The sequence below is a fragment of the Anoplolepis gracilipes genome, chromosome 15 (genome assembly GCF_047496725.1).
Source record: "Anoplolepis gracilipes chromosome 15, ASM4749672v1, whole genome shotgun sequence".
NCBI classification, from domain to species: domain Eukaryota; kingdom Metazoa; phylum Arthropoda; class Insecta; order Hymenoptera; family Formicidae; genus Anoplolepis; species Anoplolepis gracilipes.
Genome location: NC_132984.1, coordinates 6,045,775 through 6,069,074, shown reverse-complemented (window position 1 = coordinate 6,069,074; position 23,300 = coordinate 6,045,775). Strand labels below are relative to the sequence as shown.

At 28.5% G+C, this 23,300-nt stretch overlaps 1 protein-coding gene, 1 long non-coding RNA gene and 1 pseudogene across 2 annotated transcripts; 2 read left to right on the top strand and 1 right to left on the bottom strand.

Annotated features, from left to right (window-relative positions):
• Positions 1-1,445: 1,445 nt before the first annotated feature.
• Positions 1,446-8,416, top strand: LOC140674178 (F-box only protein 21-like; annotated as a pseudogene).
• A 5,462-nt stretch (positions 8,417-13,878) lies between these two features.
• Positions 13,879-14,980, bottom strand: LOC140673680 (uncharacterized). The gene is made up of 4 exons (XR_012048085.1): positions 14,879-14,980; positions 14,633-14,804; positions 14,064-14,196; positions 13,879-13,978 (listed from the first exon to the last, which is right to left on the bottom strand). It is a non-coding gene; the product is annotated as an uncharacterized lncRNA (long non-coding RNA).
• A 5,479-nt stretch (positions 14,981-20,459) lies between these two features.
• Positions 20,460-22,787, top strand: LOC140674177 (uncharacterized). The gene is made up of 3 exons (XM_072907554.1): positions 20,460-20,497; positions 21,903-22,246; positions 22,342-22,787. Exons 1-3 carry the CDS (start codon positions 20,460-20,462, stop codon positions 22,785-22,787), a joined length of 828 nt encoding a protein of 275 aa, XP_072763655.1.
• Positions 22,788-23,300: the final 513 nt, after the last annotated feature.

The window sequence follows — 23,300 nt, the reverse complement described above, 5'->3', positions numbered from 1 at the left end:
CAATATTAGAGACTTTATACTATAAACTTAAATATAATATATATAATGTAATATTAAAAATATGCCAAGCTTTTGTTTGAAAAATTTTAAATATATTATCTTAATAAAATCTTTTTAAATATTATTTTATAAATTTTTATGTATTTGATAGTTTGTAAAAATAATTAAATTAAGAAAAAGTTAAAAAGATGAAGTTAAACAAGAAAGAAAAAGAAATGTAGGACTAATAAAAGAAGATATGTTTACCATATACATACGTATATACGTTGTACATGTCGTATACAGGGTGTCCCAGAGCACTTGTGCCAACGCCCGTGAGCAGGTAGGGCACAGTAAACTGAGCAAAAAGGTCTTATACCATTTTGCATTATTCGTAATAAAAATCAAAATATTTAATATTAAAGTTAGGCGGCCTAAAAATAATTAAAAACAAAAAAAAAGAGTAGACAAAAAAAAATAATGAGAATATAAATAAAAGACGAATAAAAAGAGAAATAAAAACAGATTTATTTTTCTGCCTAATAATAAGAATCTTTTTTACAAAAATTTACAAAGACAAAATATTAAGAGTAATTGATATCGCCAGTGATGAAATGATTCGAAAGGTTTATTAGTTAAGCGACCAAACTGGCAGAATTAAGCTTTATGCATTTATTAAATGTTAGAATAAGCTTCTCATGACAACGTTTCGACCTAAACCAAAGATTTAAAGACCTTTAGTTAAGGTCGAAACGTTATCATGAGAAGCTTATTTTAACATTTAATAAATGCATAAAGCTTAATTCTGCCAGTTTGGTCGCTTAACTAACAAACCTTACGGGACAAAATATTAATTAAACATGTTTACAATAGAGAATACAACTTAACATTAGAAAATGAATATGAACATACACACGAGAAAACATGCGTGATATGTGTGCGGCGATTAGTTCACAGACATTACTATATCTCATTATTTTTCTATTAATTTTATTCAAAATTTTCATAGAATATGCTGGAGATATAAAAAAATTGTCGTAAATAAAAATTGAAAGCTATTTTTATGAATTCTTCTAAATATGTACTTCACTATGCCAGGAACATGTGTAATGAAAGGCAGGCAATTTCTTTAAAATTCGAAACTCGAAAGATTTGTGACAAATATTACCTGAGAGATTCCAACAAAATTTTCCTATTGTGTGCAGTCACGTGACAACAATATGGTGGGAGAGCCTTTAGGTTTTCAGATTTCTCCAGAATAGGTATAGACAAAGAGTGTAAAGAACTTCTGTATGGTATAACACGTGCTTTTGGTAATTGGAAAATACATAAGAACATAGGTTTCGCAATAGATTTCGTGTGACTACAAAAAGAAAATTAATGATACGCAGTCCGATCTTCTTAAATTAAATTACTTTTCTGTGTTTTGCTAAATTCTTAACTAAATTTGTTTCATAAACGAAATAATGACGACGATAACGAACTTACCTGAAGAATTAATAGATACTATACTTGGTTACAACGATATCACTATTGAGGATATCATTAACTTCAGATGTGCAAGAAATTTCAACACGTAGTCAAATACAACAAGTTTATGGAGAAAAAGTTTTTTCAGAGGTAATTACTTATTAATTAGATTAGGTAATTTTTTGTAATTTAATTTCATTAACATACCAATTATACAATCAACTCTGAAAAAAATATATTTTATAATACATATAAAAAATATATAAAATATAATAAACAATATAAAAAGGTTAAGAAACGGATCAATGAAAGTTAAATCAGATAAAGAGCGCGAACAATTATTTTCAATAAATTTTTTCATCAATTATATGTGGGATAATATTTTCTTGCTATTTATTAAATAGTTAAACTATCCCGAAAGAAAAGGGACACTAATCAAATGGAAAATTAAATCACCTCAAAAAGAAACCTCGCGATAAAACTGCACACACACTAATGTCTTAATGTCTTCTCCTGATGTGTCATAATATTTATTTTTTTGCTATTCAATTGTCGCGGACTTATGTCGCGCTCTCATGTATGCATACGCGCGTCGCGCATTTCGCTGCCAATCATGCATCAATCATACGTACACACCAATCACGCGTACATACATAAAACAAATGCATCTTCTCTTTCTCTCACACACACACACTCTCTCTCACAATATTATAATATGATATATAGAACATAAGAATATAGATTTGTATTTTTAAATGATAACTATAAATTAATAAATAAAAACAATTCTCTTGTTATAATAAATATTTTTCTCTTTAAAACATGGAAAAATATCCTTTAATGTAATAATTTTTGGTATTAATTTTGAAAGACAGCATCTATGTATACTCTCTTTCTTTCTCTAGTATAAAAATAAAAAGTACAACATTTCGTGGGCTAATATTTCACTAAGCCTCAAAACGTACTTATTTACTTTTGATTATATAAAAAATTATAATTAATAAATATTTACATAGATACAGTATGAAATTAATAAGAAAAGATCATTTTAAAACATAAATGTATTTACGGTAATAAAAAATAGAATTTTAACATTGTTCACCTTATGTAAATATATCGAAGAATTACAACTCAGTCGCGGAGAGCACAGCAAGTGCATTAAATAATTTATAACAACTTTCAACTAAAAATATTGCGATCATTGATAACAGCACGCAGAAATAGACGCCTAATAGCAATAATTGCAACATATTTCATGACATGGTAGCATCTCTGTAAAAAGATATCGACTCTACACCATTGTACCCCGCGGTGCCGTTCTCTACCCCACGTTCTTCTACTCAATAAATCCTTCATTCATTTAAAAACATATTTATCTCCATTTTATCTAATTTTTTGCAATAGGAAAAAAATTGATATTTTGGTTAATACTTTCGAATATAACAGTAAAAAAAATTGTATTTGTATAAAAATAGATTACTGTTGAGATAGCATTGTTTGGTGTGTGATATACAAAAGTTTATTAAAATATTGTTCTTATAATCTTAGGTGGCCTTCTGGAAAGAAATTTTTTGACAAGAAGTTTAAGGAAAATGAGAAAAAAAGTGAAAAGAACGAACAAAGTGATATAAAATACTCAAACTTTATGGAAGCAGGCATTAAATGTGCAAGACAATTACGAAATTTCGTGTCTCAAATAATTAATAAACATTATGACAATGTTTTAAATAACAAAATAGATAATTTTGTAAATTTTAATCAAGTATTTCAATTAGATGAACGTTTAAGTGAAATAATTTATAATCCTCCGAATTTTATAAATAATTATTTTTTTATGGATGAACTTAAAAGTTTGATTGCGCAATCTTCGCGGTAAAGTCCAATATAAATTAAATTCTACTAATAACATCATATATAGATTAATGTACTTATTGCACAGTAAATGTAATGTAAATTTTTCAGAAGAACTGATTCCGATCTAACGGAAAGATATTGCTACATGAAAATGTTTCATTATCTGAGGCAATATTCTTCAAAGAAAAAGTGGGAAAACTTTAAAGCACAACCTCAAAAAGAGCAGCTTTTGGAACGTGCTGCTACTATTGTGGCACAATGGTTTCAACCACAAAAGGATGTTTATTACTCGCGTGTAAATGAGTCACTAGATAACATTGTACAAGAAGTATTGATATGCCTAGAAGAAAAATATCCCGACCATCCGATATTCTCGACGCCCGCTGAAAATTTTTCCTATTGGAAAAATAACAACATCGATGATAATCATTGGAACGAAGCTGAAGGAACGCAGATTATAAATACACTCGAGAAATATATATTTGATACATTAAACTTTACACGAAACAAATCGACAAACGCAAATTTGACATCTTTCTGTATAGATAATGTAAGTTATTATAGATATAATAATATATTGTAATTCTAGTCAATTATACCATGAGCATGACCATATATTCGTCATATCTTAAAAGTACTCTCTCCTTCTTTCTCTTTTTTTGTCTCTCTTTCTTATAATTATATTGTATTTTAATTTATATTTTATATTGTATTTTATATTGTAATTATATTGTATTTTAATTTATATTTTATTTTAATTTGTATTATATTTTAATTTTTTGCACAGGTTTTAGAAAATAAACAGGGCGAAAAAATAATTTTATTAAAAATATATGACAGTGTGGCTAGGAGACTTGGGCTACATTGTGATGTAATAAAAGTGCTAGTTTGCAACCGTATATGTATACTTTGGAAAACACAAAGGTAAATATTAGAGTGTTGGGAAGTAATGCGTTACTTGTAACGTCGTTACCGTTACAGTTATATATATATATATATATATATATAATTTTTTAGTGTTTACAGTGTCACGAGTAACTTGGAAAATTTAAGAGGCTTTAACATAAATTTTTGTGAAGTCTTGGGATACAGTATCAAGGGGTGTTTTAAAAAATTTAAAAAGGGGTATTTTGTAATATCTGCTAAAAAGGTTGGCAATTATATATTCTCTTATAATACGTTTTCTCTATAATTTTAAAGTTAATTAAATTGTTAAACGTGTAACCTTGGCAAAAATAATAGTTAATGATACATACTTTATAGGCAAAAAAATTACATAATTTTTCATTTCTTTATTTCCAATTAGTGTTCCGTTTACATGTTATATACTTTTTTTAGATATTACAAGAGATACTAGATATACTTAAAAATTTAAACTGGTGTAACCACTCTTTGATGGTTATTCCGCAAGAAATGGAACTTGGATACGATCCTCCGAATTTAAAAATGGTATTTTGTATTAATAAATAATAGTAATAATAATAAAATCTCTGAAATTTTTCTTTTATAATATATAAAATTATATAAATATTATAATTATTTATAATTTAACCAGCTATAGATAATTAAACTTGCTACAAAAGTCTATTTAGGATATATTTGACAAGAAATAAAGTCAATTAATTTTTTGACTTTATACTTTCCAGCTCTCTCTTAACGTTAACCAAATAGGACAATCAAATACAAGACCAAAGGATGTAAAATTTTCAGTTGGAACGATAGTAAACATAAAAACAGAGAATATGGTCAACCTACAGACAGTTCTGCCGGTGTGATAGTCGGATGGCAGCACCGCTATGAAGACACACATAATATTACGTTCTCTAGAACACAGCCTCTTTTGCCGTTAAGGATTTGTAGCAATGTTGATAGTACAAAGGAGCAAACACATTACATAATGCTTGATGAAAATAACGTAATGTCTTACGTGGCAGAAGGTATGAATATCATTATTTGCATTTTTATCTCAAATAATAATTGCTTATTGCACGAGCTCATTTTTTTCTACACAATATTTTGTAAAACTTGTAACTTGTAAAACAATATTTTATTTTATTGTAATTTAATTACATATTCTTTTTATAATTTACTTTTATTTTATCTGTTATCTTATTCCATCTATTATTTAGAGATCATCTTAGTTATCATTAATTAGACTTCTAAAGACGTTAGTAACAATTGGCGGTTAGAATATTAAAAACACAATTTTTTAAATTAATTAAATTAATGTCGCATGTAATATAAGATAAAACCGTAATACAAACAATATATGTATATGCTTAGATTGACGACCTTGTTTTTAAGTATCATGCGTTGCTTTTTTTTTAAATAGAGAATTATACACGGTAAATTACAAAGTTTAAAATTTTTTGAGGGTTTCAATTATAAAGAGATAGGAAGGATGTAAATTTCCGTGTTGCTCTGTAGATTCAAACCTGCCTTTTGTCTTTTTATGTGCAACATTCTCGAAATCAATCTCTTTTTATAACAGGATTCTTTATCAAGGATTTGTATGTTATTTATGAGATTATTTAATCCCTTGTATGCCGGATACATCTTCTCTTTATCAAAGATTTGAATTTTTATGAGATATACGGAACATGGAAAGTTATTATTTCTGCCCTTATTTTGAACGTTGTTTATGTAATTCTTATTACTGTGGAATAGATATTTTAGTCTGGAGTTAATCGTGTCAGAAATAAATTTCATAGGATATCCATTAGTTAATAGTATGTTGATGATCTTATTTAAATTTTTTTGATAAAACGACGGATGTAATAAATAAAACACTCTATCTACTAGCCCTATGGTGGTACCTTTTTTTTGACAATGAGGATGTTGTGAATGAAAGTTTAGGTACCTTCCTGAAAATGTTGGTTTCTGATACCAAACTGGTACCAATCTAGTATAAGGTATCTTATAAACGTTTAAATCTAAGAACCTTAGACTATTATTTTCTCCGATCTCAATAGTAAATTTTAATCGGGAATGGAAGGAATTAAAAGCCTTTAATATTTTTTGAAATTCTACTGGAGGTTCCGCCATCAAAATATCATCTACATATCTAAAATAAAGATTTGTAGAGTAAGACCTTTCCGTTATTTACATTTAACATCCCTTTTTATTTCAGATATTAGATTTTAGGCACATATTTTTCTTGGTTATTCACCTTGCAAAATCGCGTTTTCTTATATCCATAGATTTATAGACAAATAGACGAGACAGATATCAGTGTGGTGCTGAATAGCTCAGTGGTAAGAGCAGTCGCCCGGCAAGCGAAAGACTGGGGTTTGATTGCCGATATTTTTCTCACCTACGTCTCTTTAGGAGAGTAAAAAGGGATTTATTAAATTCTCAACAATAAGAATAAAAATCTTGGTAAATAGGAGAGATCAGGGTTAAAAGTAACAGGGGTAGGTTGATAACTTTGTAAAGAAAATAGATATCATTATGAAAACAAAACGGGTCAAATACTTGTTTACCACTGTTACGCTGCCATCATGATAGTTGCTTCTAGTGCCACTCTATTAACGAGTGTTGTGTACGAGGTAACTACACATCATGTGGGTAAATAAGTTTCAATGATATTTTTTTGGATTTATTCGTAAATTTTACACTTTATCAGCAATTATTTTTTCTTCATATCTTACGAGTTAATCGGTAGACAAATATATGTTGCCATTTCATTATATTTTAAACGTTTTTAATATAAATACTTTAGTTTAGAATGTATTGTATTTTGGGGTCAGAAGTAACATGCCGTTGGGGTAAATTGTAACATGTTACAACTTACTCCAACACGAAATATTGTATGTATAAATCAACATACCTAACTAATTATGTAATTATGAGACATGAGCATTGTATTAAAAAATTTGATAAGGTTAATTTTGTGTGTTCCAACTGCTACTCAGATGAGTCTTCGAGTGAGAACTAAAACAATTTATTTTAATTAATTATTTGCATTTAATTGATCTCATTAAGACGCTAATGTTATGTTGCTAAGTAAAAAGAAAACAATTTATGTTACGTTGATTACTGATTAAGAAATTTTATTTATGTTGTGTCAATTAAAGAAAAGACAATTTATGTTATGTTGATTATTTTTAATATGTTGAGTATTATTAATTTAAGTTACTTTTAATTATTTGTCAGTTCTCATTTTATAATTCAGCTTGTATCTATTTGTGTTACAACTTACCCCGGCGTTGTTACTTTCAACCCCAAAGTCGGGGTGGAAAGTAACAACTCTCTTCGGTCATTTTGCAGGGTTATAACATTTTTCTCAAAATATTTAATGACACATTATCGCTATCAAACTAATCTTAAATCTTCCACTTATCCGTATAAATAAGCATTAAATCTCTAACAAAAATATAGAATTTATTTATTTCATCAAAACTAAAAAATGTTACTTTCCCGGTCTTCCCTACTCTTATTTTCTGCGAAATCGACGCATTAACATCCGTGTTTAGCTCTTATTCACCAAGTTTATACTTGTTTGTAAACATTAAGAGCCTTATATTTCCAATATATATTTATTACATTTCTGTACAATCCGTAATTTAAAAAATAGTATTCTTAATCCTCTAACCGCCAATTGTTACTAACGTTTTCAGAATTTAAGGAGCGTTTCTTTTTCTTTTATAATTTGACTTTTTATTTGCACTTTTTTACATTTAGATGATATAGCTACAACAACACCAAAGTGGATCAACAATGATGAAATAGGACGGTATTTTTGTAAATTTTCCAAGACGCATTATGTGCCGAACAAAATGCTGGCGAAACTTTACCCGGAGAACGCTGCTATAACTGATACAACTAAACCCTTGTGCCGCGAAAAATTTACCCTTTCGGCGGCGGCGAGCACCAGCGTTAGTATTTTACATAAAATATAAATCTAATAATCAGATTACTTATATGTTGTTAAATATATGGTATTGGGAAAAGCGAAATCAGTCGGTTCGCTCTCTCTCGAAAACAAATCATCTCTGTATAGCGATATAGCTTTTATTAAATAGTCACAGCAGGACAAAATAAAAACGAACGGCCGACATTGAAGAAGAAGACGCAAGCAAACGCTGTAAACAGAAAACGCCAGCGGTTCTGATTGAAATATTGTTTGTTTTAGTGGCAGTAAACACCTAGCAACGAATTGTACATTGGATAGAAACATTTCTTGTGGAAACTGCGGAATGAAAGATCATTTACAGAAGGTGTGTAAAAGGAAAAGCAAGGCGACGGCAAACGAGTTGAGCGAAATTTTATTAATGCAGACGGGACGCGGAGAATTTTGAGAGAAATCCCTGCTTAAAGTGATAGATAGAAAATGATAGAAAATATTAGCTTTAATATTTAAGCTATTAATTTATAAAAATAATTAATTTTTTAAAGAGAGGCAGAAGTGATACAAAGGCAATAAATGAGCCGTCCAAGTATAATGTAAATTATAAAATTGTTAACGAACGTTTTGGCCTGATTTTTTAGGCCATCTTTAGAGCAAGTAATTAAATATTAAAATTAATAAATTATTAATTAAGATATTGCGTCAGAAGTTACTTAGAAAAAAATTACATATATCGTTATAATTTACAATCAGATTTTTATTTAATAAAAAATTTAATTACTTGTGTTACATCATACTAATCTACATTGAAGGTTTATACATAAAATATCTTAATGCAAAATACAAGTACTTTGACGGTGATAAATGATTTTTTTATTAAATAACCATATTATTGGACATGTAAAATGTTTATATTACACTATATTTAATTTATAAAATTTATATATATGCACAATATATGTATGTATTGATAATTTTGATATTTATATTAATTCTACTATTTTAAATTTGTCAAATTTGACAAATTTCAGATTCGTATATTCAGCAATCTACAAATATAATAAATTAACTCAAAATTGACTTTATTTGACTTTACAAAATTATTCAATTGTGTCATACATCCATCACCTGTGTATTTTTATATTCATGTGATATTATTTTGCAACACAAATATGTTCGCTATTAGATTGATGAATTTTAATTAGCTCTTATCAAATATTTCCGAATATAAACAAAAATATAGTATACATACTATATATAATTTATATTATAATGTTTCTCGGGTAATTCATTTAATATATTACATTAAAAATTCAAAATAAACTTTAAACAAGTTTAATTTCGGATCGGTTTTTTACTTTAATTTTCGATAATTACAATATAGTTTGATTTTATCTTTTGCACATAAGTGTCTTATTAACCAAGGAAGGTTTAAAGTGCATAATTATTATAAAATTGTATTAATAAAACAAAGTAATAAAATATATAAGGTACAACTGTACTGCTTCAGCTCATGAGTGATGTGCAATGGGGGCAGGCGTCTCCGCGTTTGCCTTTCTGTGAGCCTAAAAAGGGACGACGAGGGGTTAGCGTTCTATTGTGCCTTGAAGATACGGAAGAATTCTTTTTATGACAGGATTTAAATGCAAACATTACAAATGCAAAATGTAATAAATGTGGAATTATTTAACTAAAAGATACATATAATATTTTAGCCTGATAAAGAAAATTATCTACTGACGACATAAAATAAAAATCTTTATAGAAATCTTTTTTACTAATGAAATTTTTGTGTAATTGTCTTTTATATTTACTCATTTATGATTTTTAACCGAGCGACTGGTACCATTATTGTAAAATAATACACCATTATTATAAATTACGAATGCATATTTAAACAAATATTTGAGCTTTAAATTTTAAAAATATTAAAATTAATTTTAAATGAATATTAATTTTAAAAATATTACATATTTTTTTTAATTTCTAAATTTTTTTAAATTTTCTTAAATGTTTATAAATAAATTTATTACAAAATATAATTCTCAAGAGTATTGATACATGTATAAAAGTAACGTGTCAGGAATTTATGGTCTGCATCGAAGTCCTATTCAAAGCCAAACGGTTATAGAAATAACATTTTTCTTTTATTTTCTTCTCGGCTATTGTCTACTTGTAATGGGTACATATTTTAAAAAATGATAAAAGAAAGAGCATATTTTGAAAAAAGAATTTCTTACAAACATACATTGAAACAAGCAAAGTACACGTGTATAAAATAAAATATTGAATAATTAATGCAATCAAAATTATATAATATAGTATTTAAATATTTTTGAAAAAGAATTTAACAAGAAGAGAAAATCAACATGACATGGAGAGAGCCAGACATTGGTAAGGAAAGATAAATTAGAAAATATTAAAGACAGAAATCGTAGTAGGATCTCTTAACTTATAACTTATAAATAAATAATTGATAAACAAGAAAGAAAATGAAGAAATCAATTAGTGTGGGAAGACATTTCTTTTAACTCTTGGCGCGCCAGTGGAATTGTACGAGTTTTCGCTGATATTCAATAGAATAGAAATCTCATTCGGTGCTTTGTATTTTGGCTGCAGGTCATCATCGCTTCATCGTTATTAGAGGCAATGATAAGCGCAACAATGACGTCAGTAATGATATTGCTTCAATGAGCAATCATAAAAAAACTAATTTTTTACGTTAAGTTGTTAAGGCCGCTTTTTCGTTACAAGCAAAAAAAAGTTTCATTAATAAATTCTCTATAACATATGTCAAAATAAAAGTGTCATGTAAGTTTCTGTAAATAATTATCAAAATATAAAAAGAAAAGATTATAATATATCCCTACAAAGAAAGAGAAAAATATCAATTTGCTCGAAAAAATAATTTTATTCAGTAGATATGCCATTTATTTCTAATAAACACATTGTTTTGATCACTCTATTTTTTATTTTAAAAAAATGGAAAAACAGAGGAAAATAAAAAATATTCTTTAAAAAAACAGAACAATTGCTAAATATCGTTAATTCTCTTAATTAGTATTTATATATGTTATGGATTGCTTGTAACTAGTTCAAAATATTTTGCAAGCACATTAATTGTTCTCAAATTTATATAACATTTTAAGTTTACGAATTTTTTCTGTGCTTATAATATATTTTACGTTAAATTTTCTGTTAATAAATAAATATAAAGATTACAATTAATATAATTTTATATAAAATATTTTTTTATTTATTAAGATCAAAATTATATTGGTATATCAGAGAGCGGAGTAAAGGAGGAAGAGGGAGGGTAGGAACGAGAAGGAAGGGTCAAGGAGGGAGGCGGGAGTTGAGACGGACGAGGATGGAAGGGAAGGAGATGATGGAGTGTATGATGGAGAGAGGCGTGGACGGTGACAGATGAAGGTTATATGCGGGTATTGAGTAGGCAGAGAAAAGGGAAATCAAGTGAGGAGGAACGCAGAGAAAGGAGAGAAGGGAAGAGGTGTGACGGAGGAAGAAGAGGAAAGAAGGATGGTGGAGGGGCAAGGGGAAGAGAAAAGAAGAAGGAAGGGAGAGGAGAGAGGAGAAGAATAGTGTTCCAAAGTGAGTGGTGAAGAGGACAGAGAGAAGGGAAAGCAAGTGAAGAGAAGCGCAGGAAAAAGGAAAGAAGGGAAGAGATGGAAAAGAAAGGGAAGTGGATAAGGAGAGAGGAGTTAAACGGGCGAAGAGTGAGGTGAGGGGGACTAGGGAATGCAGGGAGGAGGTGAAAGATGGTGAGGAGGACTGGAAGGGAACGCGAGGCACGGAGAATTAGTAAGGACGAGAGGAAAGAAGGGGTAAGGAGAAGAGAAGGCATGAAGGAAGGAGGGGAAGGAAGAGAGGATGGAGAGAAAAGGAAGAAAAGAAGAGGAGAAGAAGAGAGGGAAGAGCGGAAAGATATGAGAGTTTAATGAGAGGATAAATAAGTGAGGGGGGGGGATATTGGAAATGATGAAGAGGGCAAAGAGAGAGGAGGGGAGACAGAGGATAGAGAAGAAGGAAGAGATGACGGGTTATAGGGGATGAGAGAAAAGGAATGGAAAATCGGGGAGAGACGAAGAACGAAGAGGAAAACAAATAGAGCGAGGAAAAAGGAGAGAGAGGGGGAGGAGAAGCAGGAAGGTAGAAAGAGGAAGAGGGAAGGAGGAGAGGAGGAAAGAAGGGAAGAGAAAGGAAGAGGAGGAGATGGAGAAATGGAGCAGGAGAAGAAGAGAGAGAGAGGAGAGAGGAGAGAGGAGAGAGGGAGAGAGGAGAGAAAGGGAAAGAGAGAGAGAGAGTGGAGGAATGTAAGCGAAGGGAAAGGAGATATATGAGACGAGAGGTTAGAATAGACAAGGGATGCATGAGGGGCAGTGGGTTAGTGACAGAAATAATTTTAGACTGTAAGGGGTGGGGCGTCCCTAAAAACATTGGGCAATTTGTAAGGGAGTTTCGGGTTAAGGAATGGGAGAGAGAGAGAGAGAGAGGGGGGGGTGAACGGGATATGAGAGACTTTCCTTTTTAGATGTGGGAAATGAAGGGAGAGGGAGAGGAGAAGACAACATACATTTATTATTTTCTTTTTTTTTTTTTTAATATCTATGTAACGTCGCCTTATTTTATTTTACACCGCCGTGTTATACCCGCTCGACCAACTTCGCGCGCTACATGTATATGGTTACATCTCACGATGCGTTTACATTATATAGACGAATGTTGAATCATCTAACATAAAATCTTAATAAATTTGTAATACATAAGTAATTAGTAAGGTCTATATGCAATGTAGAGAATATACTTAGAAAAATATTAATTCATGTACACAAATAATCGACGTTGATTTACTGGTGGTTTACATGCGTAAATACTTAACGTATCATATATATCAAAATTGACATTTTTTGCTACCATACGATACATTTGTTCAAACTTTTTCTCCATTTTATTAAATTCATTTGTGAGCTCATCTTTGACATCTTCTTGTTGTTGAGGTGACAGCTTGTTTATAAATGACAGGCCAGATATAATATAAGCTGTTGGAATAAAAAATAACTTTTACATAAAAATTATATTTATATGAAAATTTCTAAATAAATAACAAATTAGGTTAGTTTTTGATATAATTTATGCGAGGGCGGACTTCTCGATAAGAAAGACAAAAGATCGTTATATGTGATTTATATCATAAGAATGTATAAGCATGTTTTATGCGAGAAAGGGATAGTTGCTGTGCAACTATTGTCTCCTATCTATTGTAATTGATTGGAGTTTGACAAGCGAACAATATGTGTGATTAATGTAATTTATAATTATTTCAAGTTTGAGATGCGTACAGTAATCAAATTTTTGAGGAGTCGTAAAGTAGAGTAAGTTACTACAAGTGAAAGTTTATAGTCAGTTTTAAGTTGAAAAAAATGGCCGAACACCATGACCGGCACATCTTTTAAATTACAAAAATGAGTCGGTGAGCTATCTTTAATAATGTTACAGGATATAATATTTTTTTTAAGCTTAAAACATTCTAGCCATAAAAAACAAAATATTTTGCACTTTTATTGTCGGATCGTTTACGTATTACAATTAAATCGCTGTATAAGGCAAAAAATTTGATTTTAATCTGCATCATTTTCATAATTATACATATGTTTTAAAAAAAGAATACTTACGTAAAAGATTTTCTGTCCTATATCTTCTTAACGGCATAAAATTAGAGCGCTGAACTATAAATCCGATTTGTTTAAGTAAATGATTTACTTCTCTCGCAGGATTGGTCCAATTGTGAAACGGTGTAATGTAGTCCTTTATAAACCATGTAAATATAAGAATAGTAATTAAAAATTGTAGTAAAAATAAACAAAATAATATTTAAAGTAATAATACATACCTTGAAGAATAATCCATAAATTGGATGATTCAACATTCGTCTATATAGTGTAAACGCATCGTGAGATGTAACCATATATATATAAAGGCATCCACCAGGTTTTAACATTTTATAAATATTTTGAAATTCTTGACTGTCAAACAAAATAAATAAAATTTATTAAGGTCTATATATGTGCATTCAGTAATATTATTGAAGATAAAATTTTAATCTAATCTTAATTTAATGAAATATTAAAATATTAATATTTAACATAATATTATAAAATCAATTGATATAAAGCATTTTGTTGCTCAAAATATTATTATATCAAATTGTTTACATAAATGTCGGCAAAAATTTTTTTTAAAAATAGTTACGCCAAAAAAATTTTTTAAAAATGTATAAAAATATTATTTATTGAAAGTTACTTTTACCAAGCACATATTTTATAAGATTGATTCTCTCTCTCTCTCTCTCTCTCTCTCTCTCTCTCTCTCTCTCTCTCTCTTCTCTCTCTCTTTCTCTCTCTCTTTCTCTCTCTCTCTCTCTCTCTTTTATTCTTTTTACAACATATATTTTATATTTACCAAATATCAGTACGAGCATGTACAGTGGGAAACGAAAATATATTATCAAATTCTGCGATATATCTTTCAGATAAATTTTTGGTTTGGATATCAAAAACTTCAAAATCGATTCGTTCGTCGGTTTTATATTTACTTTCTGCATATTTTATCATACTTTCCGAATTATCGGTACCTGTAAGCCATAATTGAATTAAGAAACAAATTTATGTCAATAAATTGTTACATATTCTTTACAACATTACATACCTATTATTGTCGACTTTACATCAAGTTCTGGCAAGATAAAATATCTTGTTGAGTATCCAAACCCACAATTAACTTCCATGGACTTTCCAGATGATACAAAATATTCTTTCGTATACCAAGGCTCAGTATAACACATAATGTTTTCCTCTTTTAATGTCAGTTCTGGATTGAATTTCATTCTTTTCAAATATTAAAATTAATACAATTAAAATATTATTATTATTCTCTTTTTGAATTTTGTCGGAAGAAACTATTACAATGTAATAATTTAAATATAATATTATTATAATATATGTTATTAAAAAATGTATATTGTAATTTTCTAACAATGTTTGTTAGAAACACACATATATATATATAGAAAAGAGTGTTCTTCCGAAAACTGCCTATAACAGACTGGTCCTAAAGTGCCTTTTCGCAGTTTTATGCCAGTAAGCATTCCCACTTAAACCTATAGAATACATGACAAAACCCTGTGTATGCTCAATGGAACTGAAAAAAATTGGTTTTTATATTTCTAGCGAATACCGTCAAAACAATAAGAGATATAAAAAAAAGTTTTATGGTTTTTAATGTACTTTAAAATTGTGCAATCAGACTTTTCAAAAATGTCATATTTTTCGAAATCCCTCCCCTCCCTTTCAATTTTTTCAAATGTTAAAATTTGTCTAATAGCAAAACTTATAGCTCATTTAACGATAAATTCAACCATATATGATAAAATTGTATTCCAAAGTCGCATTTTTTAGAAATAAGCTTAAAATATCTATATATATCACTATACGCGCGCTTTATTTCGTAAACTTACAAAGGCAACCATAAAGTATCAATAAATAATGAGAATATATATTTATGAATTATAACAAAATTATATTTATATAATTTATAATTATATAATATATATACTGAGCAACAAAATTAACGCAACAAAAATTTTTGTTAGGTTAGGTTATTAATTATATAATTTTTATAAAATAACGTAGTATAAGAAGAAAAGAAAATTTATAGATTTCCATTTTTTCTCAATGTCAGAGACATGTGTGAAGAACAAAAGGCATATAAGTATACATCTGCTGTAACTCTTTTGGCCCGATTATGAATTTCAAAGAAATTTTATTGTTTCCGAAAGATAAAAAATTTTTTTAAAAGAAAATTACTTTAAAAATATTTATGTTACATGTGTGTACATTTTCTAAAGAAATATTAACTTCTTAGAACTTATATGATTTTTGTAAAAACTTTAGAGATGGGCGATATTAAAAAAAAGAATCAATGGTCAAATATTTTATTACGAAGAAATAACGATTTCTTACTTTATACAATTATAATATCTACCAATATATTTTATATTTTTACCTGCATACTCTCTAATTTTACGTCTTTGTATTACAATCAATCCTTGTAGAATTTTTCGAAACTCTTCCAAAACTTTTTTCATTTCTTTTCGTAACATTTAAAGAATATTTAAAACTCGTTGTTGAAAAAAATCTGTGTAAAATGAAAGTAAAAAATATGTCAGACACTTGTTGTAAGAAAAATAAGATTATATAATATATACATAAGAGAATATTTTCTGTACCTTGTACGTGATAAGAAGCAAGCGATTTATTTTAGCCAACTATATAATTAGGGAAAATAGTTTCAAACTATGACAGAGTTTCACGATTTGTTAAGTATTTTTTATTCGTTTTGTAAATAGTATTTATTAAATAATTTTAAAATCTCTTTTATCGTTGCTTTGTATATAAATAGTTTATAAACTTTTTAGAAAACTAAAATAAATTAGTTTATTAAAGCAAATATTGATATAATGTTTGATAAAACGTTTGATTGTAAGCACACTACGTTTAAAAAATTAGACCATTTTCAAATCGTTGCATTTGGGCAAAAATTATTGTAGGCAAGAAATTAAAAAAGCATTTTAAAGTTTAGGGTTTTTAACTTTAAAGTTTTCAAGAGCCTTAAAGTTTAAAGTTTTCAACTTTCAGGTTCCTGGGTACTGACCGCGGCTATATTGGAATCGTGACGTCATAAGCGAAAAATAACAGCCGAATTATTCTTGCGTGCCATTTTTAAATAAAAGATATTTTGATGAAACAAGACTACAGATCAGTTTAGCACACTTGTAACATTGTTCGAAAACTAAGCTTTTTCCTTGGTAGTTAAGAGATAACTGTAAAATGAGTGTCAAAGTAAGCCTACTTTTGCGGAGAAACAGGCAGTTTGGCAGCTGTCTAAAGAAGTGGAAAATATTCCTTCCACATAGTATATTCCTCGCTAAGCTGAGTTTTCGGAATATTTTACAAGTATGCTGAAACACATCCTGAGGGTCTATTATGTATTTTAGATAAATTTTCTCACGTTTCGCATTTTTATTTCACCGGAATGTTCTCCCGCTATTATGGAATTAGTAAGTGAAAATGTGAGATCACTAGATTTCTGTTAGAGCCAATTGACATATTACTAGCATTGTTATGTGTCTGACACTTTAGGTTTGACGACTGAATACTAGCAAACCTAACCAAAAGAAACACCAAAGACGTATAATTAATTATTAATTATTAAAGTGCAATAAATAAAATAAATTTCTCTGAAGAGTAAAAAAAGCTATTATTAAAATACATGAGAGAACATGCCGATTTCGGTAGGGGACGTATATTCGGGTTGTTCGGGTGAAAATAAAAGGATAATAGTAAAGGAAATTTTAAAAAGGGCCACCACAACATAATCCATATTATTATTATTTATCGCGATCTTTTGTCAATGTAACTACAAATTTTAGGTTATAATTGGTGAAAATTATATATTTGTGCATGTAATTTATTTGCTATCTTTCTCTTACTAATGTAAAATTCATGACGAGCAAATTCCCGGGAATATCTTTGTATTTTCACAAGGTGAATACATACAAAATAGAGGGGATTGCTCACTTTCACATTTCCATTTCTTTAGAGATAGATACATAATAGGCCCCCTGTAGTGTTATTTCATTGAAATACTTTTTTATTTAAGAATAGCACGCAAGAATAATTTGGCTGTCCAAACATTTGTCATTTTTCACGCCTAATAATTCACCGATTTACACTTTAAGAAAAAATCTGAATTTGCAACTAGCAGTTACACATTTTTATTTTAACATAATTATGTGTTTTAACTACGCCAATTGATTCGTCTCATTATTCTGTGCATAAAAGTATTAGGGTAAGATAATTGAGAAATGAATATTTTATAAGATATCTTGTATTTTATGTCAAAATATTGCAACTTTTGAAGCCTGATAACTCGAAAAGTGTTTAATAAAAAAACATTTTATCATAGTGTTTTGGAAAGCTCTCAAGATAAGCTACAAATATATGCAAAAATATATAGGGTGTTTTATTTAAGAAATTCAAAATGACCTTCACGTGACCTTCATGTGACTCTTTTCAAACTAATGGCATACAGACATACACCAACACATTGAATAAGGGTTCATTTTTCAATGTTGGTAACAGTGACGCTAGAATTTTCTCGTCGGTTCGGTATATCCTTAAGGCTCCTGAGTACTCGAGACGGAACTTCGATGTCGACGGTGGCGATATATAGTTTTGTCTCTTTCTCTCTTTTGGGAAATATGTCAGAAGCAAGAAATGACAGCCCAATTTATGTTGCAACTTACGTCGTAATTATTTGCTTTCTGCTAGTGTTGTGATGTGCAACGTATTAATGAAACGTGTGAAAATGGACGGCTGCCAAGCTATATAAGGAATAAACTGTGTAAAGTAACATTTTCCTCTTCTTTCGACAGCTGTCAAATCGCGTGTTTTTCCGCATTTCAAGGGTTCATTTCGGATTCAATTTAGAGTTATTTATCAATTGTCAGGAGAAAGGATTACCAGCCGTCCATTTTTACAAGTGTGCTGAAGAGATTGGTAGTATTATTTCGTTGAAATATGTTTTTATTTACATGTCAGTCGCAACATAAATTAGGGTGTCATTTCTCGCTATTTCTCACTTGTGACGTCACGATTTCAATATGGCCGCGGTGACTACTCAGGAGCCTTAACGCACTGTGGGTAGTTTTTAAAAGCTTTTTTACTGTTAGTTCCGTCCGTTAAAAAAGGAAATACACAAGTATAACAGAATTGTTTCTCTAATATTACCGCCTGAGTCTCTTTTTATTTTAAAATCTAAGATTGCGATATCCTGAAATTCTATATTCTTCTATCTTTTTCTATCTTAAAGGTACATGTGTAGAAGAAAATGTGTTCCGTCATATTCGTTTTTTTTTTTGTTACATGACAACTGTCGGGAGATAATAGGGAAAAGGACAAAGTATTTGCGGGTCTACACAGACACACTGGATATTGTGGAAAGTGAAACGTATACAAAAATGTAAAAAGTTACCAATGAATACCAAGCTCACGCGCATTTGTGCGTTTCTTTCTCCACTAATCATTGGCATTGGGGCGCAGTAGCATTGCTAGCAAGACGAAAAAATCTGGGATATGTAAAATCTAGTGTACAATCCAAAAGAATAGAGTGTGGGAGATTTGTGTAGCATACAGTAGTCACTCATTTGTGCTGCCCGAAGACAACAGATGCATAAAAACGTTAACTGCGAATATCGTATTTCGTTATCACACAGTGAATCAATTAATTATATGCAATTAATTTGTGACGATCAGAAAATACTCTATATTTATTTCTGTATTCCAAATTTTTTCGTAATGGGTTCAATTATGGATTTACCTGAAGAAATGATTGCGATCATCTTTGGTTATAAAAATCAGCATGGAAGATATTATTAACTTCAGATGTACGTGTACGCAATTTGAGAAGGCAGTTAAATACGAAAAGTATCAGGAAAAAAATTTTCTCAAACGTAATGTGCTACTTTTAAATTTTTTTTAAATTTTATTTCAGTAACTTTTCATTATCCTATTGCAAACACATGTACAAAAAATATTTTCGATAAAAGTAAAATAAATAAAATATATAAAAGTATAATATAATGAAACAAACAAAAAGATTAAAAAAAGCTTTAACCAACAATATAAAAACGGTGATAAGTGTATTAGTTTAAATTAAATAAAATTTATTTTCTGTAATAATTAAAAGAAATATTTTTAAAGTTACTTGTTCTCAATTTATGTTTTGCGCGTGTCTTTCATTATTTGGTTTCCCGTTTCTTAAACGTTTTTATAATATAATATAAAATATAATTGTATTAAATATAATATAATAAAAAGTAATAAATGGTTTCTTATTATAAACTAACATTTTGCAAATATCTTTTTAATAATTTAATAATTTAATTATTTCTAGTTTATTAAATAATTTGATAAAAAAACTAACGTTTTATAAATATAAAGAAGTAAGCAAATGAGGTGGAAAAAGAAAGGAAGTGGGTGAGATATATAGTAAGACAATAATGTCAATACAGTTTGGTTTCAAGTTTTTCTTCGCATTTTTACAATACAGAATAAAGAAATGTATAAGATAAGAGATTAAGCACAATTCAGAAAGAAATTACTATAAGTTAATATTTATTAATATTTTTAATTCACCTCGCAAATGTATCCTCTTTGGTATGCTAAACATGTTGAGTGGACAATATTCCAATTCATATTTATTAAGGTAATATATTGTAATTGTTTGTTGTAATTTTATTTTGCTCAATCTCTTCCTAATCGGTAGATAAGATTGCATATGTAGGTAAGAGAGATTGCATATGGTTGAGAGACTATTTTTCATTTGAAAACAAATGTAAATTTTACTTATTTTCATCAAAATATATTTGACATTGTTTTATTATTATAAAAAATAAATAATAACAATAAAGATAATAATAATAATAACACTATTAATATTAATAATAAAATTAATAATAATAAAAATAATATTAATAATGATGAAAATAAAAATTGTATTAATATAAATAGAAATTGTTTTCTTACTACAAAAAGTAAATAATGATGATAATAATAATAATTATTATTATTATTATTTTATATTGTGTTATTTCTTATGTAAAATTCAAATAAATGATAGAATAAAAACAAAACATTTTTTATTTTTATTTAATTTTGAAATTGATTGATTAAATATATATATTTTTTTTCTTTTTGATATAAACGAAATCCTTGGGAAACACTCTTACCTAACGCTTACGCAATTTACCTTTATAGGAAAAATTGCGCATTTATATAATCAACATGGAAATTTTCATAGAGACTCAAGAGTGCATGAAACACTAATCGGAATAAGAAATTAACTTAAAACCTATTGTATTTACAATTATATATAGGCGAATTTTTTCTTATTAAAACATCAAAAAATTCTTAATAACCCATAAATAACCATTAAAATTGATACATAAATTTAATCAAAGTCTCTGTGGACAATGTGCTCATTGCTTCTTACACAGTATTATGTTCATCTTATTTCATCTACTCGAACTTAAAAATACACAATTTCTTCTAGCTTTATCTTAATTTTAGTAAAAAAAATATAATATATAGTAAAAGAAAAAAATATAAAATGCATCCAAAATATTAACATTTTGCATTTATTTTATTAATTTAATTATTTTGTTTTAATATCTTATTATTTCTAATAGGTCATTAATTTATTTGAAAAAACTACTGATTTATCAATATATAAACATTTAATGTGTGTGTGTGTCTGAAATAGAGAGAGCGGTAAGTAATTTGTTATATAATATTTAGTACCAAGGCTATTATATAATTAAAATTTTGTTTATTTTATTTGTAATTAATATGTATGATCTTAATATAAAGGTTAATTATTTACAATTTAAAATTTATAAAGAGAAAGTTAAATTGTTTAATACTAAAATTTGTCGAGAAAAAAAATTATATATATAATATTTTTTGTAATAGAAAAAATTGATATTTTGATTGATACTTTTGAATAATATACATACAAAAATTTTATTTTTATAAAAATGTATTAATGTTAAGATAGCATTGTTTGGTGTGATTTTCAAAAGTTTATTAAAATATCGTTATTATAAGTTTAGGTGGCCTTCTGCAAAGAAACTTTTTGACAAGATGTCTAAGGAAAATGAGAAGAACGAAGATGAAACAAAAGGTGAAAACAACGAACAGATGAAGGATAAAATATACTCTAACTTTATGGAAACGGGCATTAAATGTGCGAGACAATTACGAAGTTTCGTGTCTCAAATAATTGATAAACATTATGACAATGCTTTTAATAACAAAATAGATAATTTTGTAAATTTTAATCAAGTATTTCAATTAGATGAACATTTAAGTGAAATAATTTATAATCCTGCGAATTTTATAAATAATTCTTTTTTTATGGATGAACTTAAAAGTTTGATTGCGCAATCTCACCACGGTAAAATATAATATAAATTAAAATCTACTAATAACATCATATATAGATTTATATACTTCTTGCACAGTAAATGTAATGTAAATTTTTTAGAAAAGCTGATGGCGATTTAACGGAAAGATATTGCAACATGAAAATGTTTCATTACCTGAGGCAATATTTTTCGAAGGAAAAGTGGGAAAGTTTTAAAAAACAATTTGAAAAAGGACAGCTTCTGGAACGTGCTGCTATTATTGTGGCACAATGGTTTCAACCACAAAAGTATGTATATTATTCGTGTGTAAATGAGTCACTAGATAACATTGTACAAGAAGTATTAAAATGCTTAAAAGAAAAATATCCCCATTCGATATTCTGGAAGCCCGCTGAAAATTTTTCCTGTTGGAAAAATAACAATATCATTGATAATCATTGGGACGAAGCGGAAGGAACGCAGATTATGGATACACTCGAGGAATATATATTTGGCACATTAAACTTTACACCAAACAAATCGACAAACGCAAATTTGAAATTTTTCTGTATAGATAATAATATATTGTAATTCTGGCCAACATATTATTACGTGAGCATGACTATATGTTCGTCATATCTTAAGGCTCCTGAGTAGTCACCGCGGCCATATTGAAATCGTGACATCATAAGCGAGAAATAGCGAGAAATGACACCCTATTTATGTTGCGACTGACATGTAAATAAAAACATATTTCAACGAAATAATACTATCAATCTCTTCAGAATACTTGTAAAAATGGACGGCTGGTAATCCTTTCTCATGACAATTGATAAATAACTGTAAATTGAGTCCGAAATGAACCCTTGGAATGCGGAAAAACACGCGATTTGACAGCTGTCGAAAGGAGAGGAAAATGTTACTTTACACAGTTTATTCCTTACACAGCTTGGCAGCCGTCCATTTTCACAAGTTTCATAAATACGTTGCACATTACAACACTAGCAAAAAGCAAATAATTACGACGTAGTAAATAATTACGTCGCAACATAAATTGGGCTGTCATTTCTCGCTTCTGACATATTTCCCAAAAGAGAGAAAGAG